This window comes from Callorhinus ursinus, unplaced genomic scaffold (genome assembly GCF_003265705.2).
Source record: "Callorhinus ursinus isolate GAN/ISIS: 27379988/994484 unplaced genomic scaffold, GSC_fseal_2.0 scaffold10, whole genome shotgun sequence".
Classification (NCBI taxonomy): Eukaryota; Metazoa; Chordata; class Mammalia; order Carnivora; family Otariidae; genus Callorhinus; species Callorhinus ursinus.
In genome coordinates this window covers 12,536,036-12,542,940 of record NW_027397072.1, presented here as the reverse complement: position 1 = coordinate 12,542,940, position 6,905 = coordinate 12,536,036, and the positions used below count along the sequence as shown (strand labels likewise).

The window sequence follows — 6,905 nt, the reverse complement described above, 5'->3', positions numbered from 1 at the left end:
TTGGAGACAAAACTGCATGACCTCATAAAGCCATCCGTCAATGAACAAATATTACCGATAGAGCCAAATTTCACAACCCTCTGTCTTGATTATACTTCTCACTCTAAAGGGTTGACCGAGACTGGTGTCTGAGTTTAATTCCATTAAATCGCCAACATGTATGAAAAGTGCCTTGTGAATTACTGAATGCTAGTTGTCATAGCGCACAGTCACAGATAACGTCTCCATTCTGTGTAATCTGGAAGAAATACCTTCACCTTCCTAAACTCCGTTCCCTCCACACCAAGTGGGGAAAGTGGCCCCTCCCCAGCGGGGGCTGCACAGATATAAAAGGGCTGCCTGGGGAGCCCAAAGTCCCTCCATAACGTTATCTACTATTTACACTTAAGGGACAGGAGATAGGACTTTTAACTAGTGTTATTAAGGGGAAAAAAAAAAAGCTGCATCATTTAATTGCTATTTATTTTCATAAACATGAGGTATTTCAAAGTGCTATAAGATGCAGCACTAAATATATACATTTTGAAGAAATTAAACACAGAACTTTGCATTTACCCAGTTCTATGCACCAAACATGAACAAATACATTAACAGGAAGAAACAGGCTAGGAAAAAGGCATATATATATAGTAAATTTCTTTACAAAAGTTTCTTAGTTCAAAAAGTGATAAAGTAATATCTACTCAAAACTTTCACAACTCATTTTCATACGAAAATATAAGTATCAAATTTAGTTATGTATCAGCATCATACTAAAGTATACAGGCAGTGTAAGAATTAGTACAGTACATAACAGAGATTAACAATATATTTGTATACAAAACATGCTCCTCAAACATTGAGGTATTACAGTACTTAGGTATGAACTTCCGGTCTAATACTGGCCACAAAAGCCACCTCTCATTACCCAGGACGTATACAAAAGGCGGGTGTGTCCGTGGTATTTACAGAAATGTTCCCCAGGGGTCTCAAATGGCAAACCCCTTCTGTGACATCTGCTGGAACTTAAGCACCATTTTTAAAAAGAAGGAATGACTTTCTGTTGTTTGGAAACTTGGAACAAACAAGGTGACTTCAACAGCCCAGAGGCTCCCAACTGTCACGAACTTCGACCGCGGTCTCGGAGGGGACATGGAGGACACCGCAAGGCCCACCCGGCCTCCCATCACGCAGGCCCTCTGCCGAGCTCCCGGCAGAATCTCCCCATGCCCTGCTCCCCCACCCAGATCCAAACTCGATGGGGGGACCGATTTGAAAGTAAACCAACATTCTTAATGTCAACACAATGTTTGTTAAAAAAAAAAAAAAAAAAATCAAAATGTGCAAAGTGGCAGAGTGACTGTCCAGTTTTCGAGAAATGTTTAGCAAGTCCGAGCGTGTTCGATTTTCTTTAGCAACTGCTGCTGCCTCGCCTGCAACTTCTCCTTCTCCAGCAAAAGCTGATGCTCCTCAGCCTGAAGGGAGTGGACGTACTCGGTGGCCTTTTTCAAAATGACCACCTTGGCAGCCTTCTCGTTCTTCACCAGCTCTGGCACGTGGTCCCTGAGCGTGAGGAAGCTGGACCGCAGGTCATTTCGGCGCTGGCGCTCCAGGATGTTGTGGTTCCGGCGGCGCTCGCTGTCCTCCGAGTCAGAGTTGCGGGGGCTCAAGCTCTTGGCCTTCGGGGGGATGACACTCTTGAGGGGGCGGGGGGAGGCTTCGCTCTTGCTCTTCTTCTGGGGCGGCACGTCCTCGCTCTCCACGTAGGGAGAGGGGGCGGCGTAGTTGTGCTGCTGGTGGATGGGGACGCAGCGCTTGAGGATCAGCTCACCCGACGGGGCCCTCCCCGGGCCCAGGGCTGCGTTCTTGGGGCGCACAGTGATGGTGAAGGTGGTGACGGCCTTGCTGCTGGAGGAGGACCGCCGCTTCTCCACGGTCACCACATCGATTTCCTCCTCCTCCTCGTCCTCCTCTTCATCATCTTCGTCATCTAAGAACAAGGCGGGAGTCATTCTCTTGGTGAGACACACACAGGGACCACCCCGATCTCTACGCTCGGTCGCTCCCGGCAGGCACTGGCCCCGTAGCTTGCAGGCACGGGGGGACCCACCCACACAGATGTGGACAGGGTCCTACCCAGCGCCTCGAGAAATGAAATACATCTGGAAATTCCACCTTGCCCACACTTGACCCTTCAGCCTCCACTCAGACTTTAGCAGGTGGCAAAAATACAAACTCCGTGGGCTTCGGGGACGGGCAGAATCTGACTCCAACGCACATGAGTTGGGGGGCCCTGGGCAAGTTAAACTTTTGAAGTCTCAGTTACAACGGGGATGATACCACAGGGCTGTTGCGTTGGACAGGTAATACATAGAGAACAGGGCCTAGCAGACGATGCTCAGCAAACGGTAAGCTTTTATCATCATCGGTTTTTCCCAAAGACTCGCTCATATTTCTATCTCCACACTGAAGACCCAAGGATCCCCTTCTCGGGAGCCTCTCTTTTAGCAACTGACACATAGTGGAGTTTGACTTTAAGTCCTTACACTGAAAGGGCAATTTAATGAACTGAGGCAGAAAAATAAACCTGAGTTCCGTATAGTAAGCAGGTGTTTATCTAACAAAGACCAAATCCGAACTACAAAGTCGGAATCCACAGGAACTCTGAACCCCAAAGTGGGGGCCCCTCTCCCCAAAGTCCCCGCCAATAACAGCAACACACAAACATGTAGCATCACGTCTGCATTTCCCCTCTCTCCTGCTCTACTACCTTGCTGGGATCGCAAATTACTGTTTAAAATGCAAGCATGAAAATCAAAACACATCTTCTGCTTGATCTGAAGGGGGCCGGAAAGCTGAACAATTGTGGGATTTGTTCTAAAGCCGAAATGTGAGGCTGTTCCAGTCTGTGGGTCCCTTTAAGCCAATGTTTTGGTTTTCTGCCAAGAAGACAGCTGTTGGAAGGAAGTGCTTCCTCACTGAGAGCTGTCAAGGCACAGACATTAAAGGGACAGACCCGATTCAAACTGGAGTCTTATCACCAAGTTTCCTTCCAGGAGCCTTAGTGGGATCCATCCTCGGCCCTCAGGGACACGGTTGGCTTTTTATCCACCTGCATTCTGAGGACGCCGGGTTTTCAAGATCCAGTGGGCCCCACCCCCCCCCCCCCCTCTGGCCAGGACAAGGGCTAGTCAAGTGTTTTGGACAGAGTTCTTTACCTCCTGAGTCCCAGGCAAAGTCTGGGTTTCAACCCAACCCTACAGCTTAAGGCAGACATCGGCACACAATAGAAGCAATCAGTGGGTGCCTTCCCGCACGCGTGTACATTCCTGGAGGGCTTAAGTGCTCGCCCTCACCTTGAAGGGCACTGGGCCACAAAGTCACTCCGATCTGAAATTAGTCCCAGAATTCTCGCCAGAGACAAAACGGGACCCAGTTTGCACTGCACCGTGTAAAGAGGCAGCCCCTTGAGAATGGACACAACCGCGGTTGTCCTTGCCACCAGCTGCTGAATGGAGGGAGGGAGGGGTGCCCCCACCACCCCCCAGCCTTTCAGATCTTCCGCCGGCCCGCCCGCCAGTATATCGCCGCCTGCTGGCCACGGACCAGGAGCAAACAGCCCACCACCCACCGAGGGCGGGGAAGACTAGCCAGGCTTGAAAAAAATAAATAAATAAAACCGGTAGTAGCCATCTGTGCAACCTCCCTCTACCTTCCTGCGCCCTACCTAGGATTTTGCACCGCCTCTATGTCTTCTCCCCGCACCTGCCCTCCCCTGACCCGGGAGGCAGTCCCTCTCCACCCTCGTGCTAACAGGTTTCTGCACCGAAAACGCACCCAGCGCACCTCTACACTCCCACCCAGCTTTGGCTACCCAACTTTTCCTAATTTTATCCCTAGACTGGCTGCAACGGAGGAGGGGGAATGGGTGAAGGCCAGGGATCCAGTCGGGGCTCCAGGAGAGGGTGGAAGGAACTTCGGTGAGGATGAGACTTTGGGGAGCACCCTCTTGGCAGCTTCCACTCCCCCTCTCCTCCTCATCCCGGGGCTCGGCTTGGAAGAACCTGGCCCTCTGCCACCAACACTACCTCTAAAATACGCCCCCCCCCCAAGCCAAACCCACGAAGACTAACAAAGGGAGCGCGACTCCGGCTCCAGTGCTCCCGGGAGGCAGCCGGCCTCTGGGACGGTCTTTACCTGAGTCGCTCAGAGTGTCCTCTCCGGAGGTGCTGAGAGCCTTGTGGTCACCGCCACTGGCCGGGCGGCCGCCGGGGCGCGGGGGGACGATCGCGGGGGCGCCGGCCGAGGCTGCGGCACTTGCCCCCGAGGCGACCGCAGCAGCGCCCGCCACCGGGGCACCGGCCGGAGTGGCGGGCGCGGGCTCGCGCTTGTTCACCGGGAAGGGGAAGACGACGGCGGGATCCACGCACTCGGCGGCCGGGTGGGCGAGGTCCGCGGGCAGGGCGGCCCCGGCGCGACCCGCCCCCGCCGCCGCGCAGTGCCCGCGGCCCGCAGGGCTGGTGGCGCCCGCTCCCGGGGCCGGGGCTGCGGGCCCGGCGGCCGGCGGCCCGCGGCCGTGCTGCAGCTTCTCGCTCACGGCGCGCTCCAGCTTCTCGCGGGCCGAGAAGCCGCTCCACATGCAGTCCTGGAGGATGACCGGGTTGGGGGTGAGGCCGCCCAGGCCCCCCAGGCCGAAAGCGTCCTCCTCCGCCGGGTTGCCCCACAGGTCGGCCTCGGGCAGCAGCATCTCCGTGGCCCAGTTCGGGGGCTCGGGGCTGTGCTCCGGGAAGGCACGGCTGGGCGACAGCGGGGGCGTGGGCAGCAGCTCGAACTTCTTCCAGATGTCCTCCCCCGGGGGGGTCGAGTCGGGGCCGCCGAAGTAGAAGTCATCTTCGTCCGGGTAGAAGCAGGGCTGCAGCGAGTCAAACTCTAGGTCTGGGTTCTTGCAGATCATCCCCGGCATGGTGGACGTGGTGCAGCTCGGCATCGGCTCGCCTCCTGGCCGGCGAATGAGGGCTTCTTTCCGCTTCGGTCCTTTTAGTTAGGGGGGTGCTTCCTTCCCGTGGGGGGCGCGGAGGGCGGGGGCCCGCGCCAATCTCCGACACTGCAACCGACAGACACACCGGGAGAGGGTTGGCAAGCGGGGCCGAATGGGGGGGGGGCAGTGGGCGCCCTCTCTCACCCGGCTCCTCCGTCTCCCCTCCGAGCCCCCCACTCCGCCTAGTGCTCCCGAAGGTGGAGGAAGTTCTGGCTCTCGCTCTCTCCCTCCCTCCTTTTGTGTACAAGCTGTCTACGACAGGGGGTGGGAGGGGGCATGCAGATGCGGGGGGTGGTGGCGTGGCTCTGCAACTTTGGAAACTGCCATTTCATTCACACTCGGCAGTGCCTGGGGGGAGGGGGCTGTTCCAGGCTGCAGAATCCTAGCTCTCTCCAGCTCCCCGACAACCCAGTTGCACCACGTAGGTCCAGCTGCTCAAAGGAAGCCCAGGGCTCCAACCCAGCTACTGGGCATAAGACCTCGAGTACCCTCAATCCCTCCTTTGCAAAATTGCAACCTCGGGAGTGCAAACGACAGCGGGGGATTTAGGAAACTTTGCAAATGGAAAACGCCTTTCTCTAGACCGAGGCCAACGATGGGCACCCAAACCCACAACCCCCTCCTCCCAAATTAGAGCAGACGCCCCTCAGCAATCCGTCCGCTGCAGGGAGAGTCCTGCCAATAGCTTATTTTGAACCTCTCTAACCCCACCCCCACTCTTCCAAACCCCCAACCAACGTCGTGTTCCTGGGAGAGGGGGAGAGCCCGAATCCCAGTTCCCGGGAATGGTGCAGGGTCGCCAGGAGAGCCGCTTGTCCTCGGGGCTGGAGCAGTCGTGACCCAGATTACCACCGCGGCGGCCTCGCCCTGTCTAACCCCCCTCTTCTTCCTCCAGGGGCACCCTTCGGAGAACCCCAGTCTCGGGGTGGGGACGCACCGACTCCCGGTCAGGTCAAACACGGATAACTGTTCTAGAGAAGGGCGAATTTCTTCGCGATGAAGCCATTACACCCACCCTGGCAAAGGCTGTAAAAAGGATTAGGGCGGGTCTCTTCCACCCGGGGTGCCTTCGGGGCTGGAACCGGCTTTTCAGGGAAAACCCCGAGACGGTTTTGTTTCGGAAGCAGCAACAGTCCCCCGAGGATATTCGAGCGCCCTGTGCTCGAGCCGCGATCCCGTCCAGGGCTTGCCTTCCCGTCGCGCTTGCCGCCAGGGGGGCGCCGGGCAGTTTGCAACCCCCGCTCCTTACCTCCCGCCGACTGCCGGGGATCCAGGGGCGATTCTGCGCGGGGGTCTCCGGGTGGCCCGGGGGTGGTGGTCCTCGGGTGGCTGCAGTCTGTACGCGCTTGCGCCTAGCTAGCGCTAGCTCGGCTCCAACCCAGTTCCCAGGAGCCCCCCGCATCCACCCAGCGCGTCCAGACAGATGACTGTCACTGGCTGCGCTTTGAAGCTCGGGGGATATTATTAACTGAAAAATCTGACACACCCGGGGGGCGGGGAGAGAAGGGGGCTGCGGCACAGACAAGGGGGAGGGAGAAAGGCAGTGGAAAGCGGCTTTACCCCGCCCTCTTGATTTCCATAAAAATCAGGGGAGGCGCCAAGGCTTTCGCGCCAAAAGCCACTTGCTTTTCTTCTTTGCAGAGAGGAGGCTGCAAAGCTGGGAAAGCCCGGGGTGTGCTCCTCCCTCGCTTTTAGACCCCCGGGCTTGCACCCGCTGCACTCTGCGAACCAGCTGTGCGCCGAGCGGTGCAATGCAGCACCCACCCTGCGGGCCTGGCAATTGCTTGGCATTAAAATATTTTTTCCGGAGGTCTCCGGGGGTGTGTACTGGGGGAGTGGGGCGGGGGGTTGGGGGGGTGGGTTGGAAGCGGAGGCTCCTCACCCAGCC

General features: G+C 57.0%; 1 protein-coding gene across 1 annotated transcript; it reads right to left on the bottom strand.

Annotated features, from left to right (window-relative positions):
- Nucleotides 1–444: 444 nt before the first annotated feature.
- On the bottom strand, nt 445–6,440 carry MYCN (MYCN proto-oncogene, bHLH transcription factor). The gene is made up of 3 exons (XM_025867766.2): nt 6,267–6,440; nt 4,177–5,083; nt 445–1,969 (listed from the first exon to the last, which is right to left on the bottom strand). Exons 2-3 carry the CDS (start codon nt 4,964–4,966, stop codon nt 1,362–1,364), a joined length of 1,398 nt encoding a protein of 465 aa, XP_025723551.1. The 5' UTR covers nt 4,967–5,083; nt 6,267–6,440; the 3' UTR covers nt 445–1,361.
- Between the last annotated feature and the right edge of the window lie 465 nt (nt 6,441–6,905).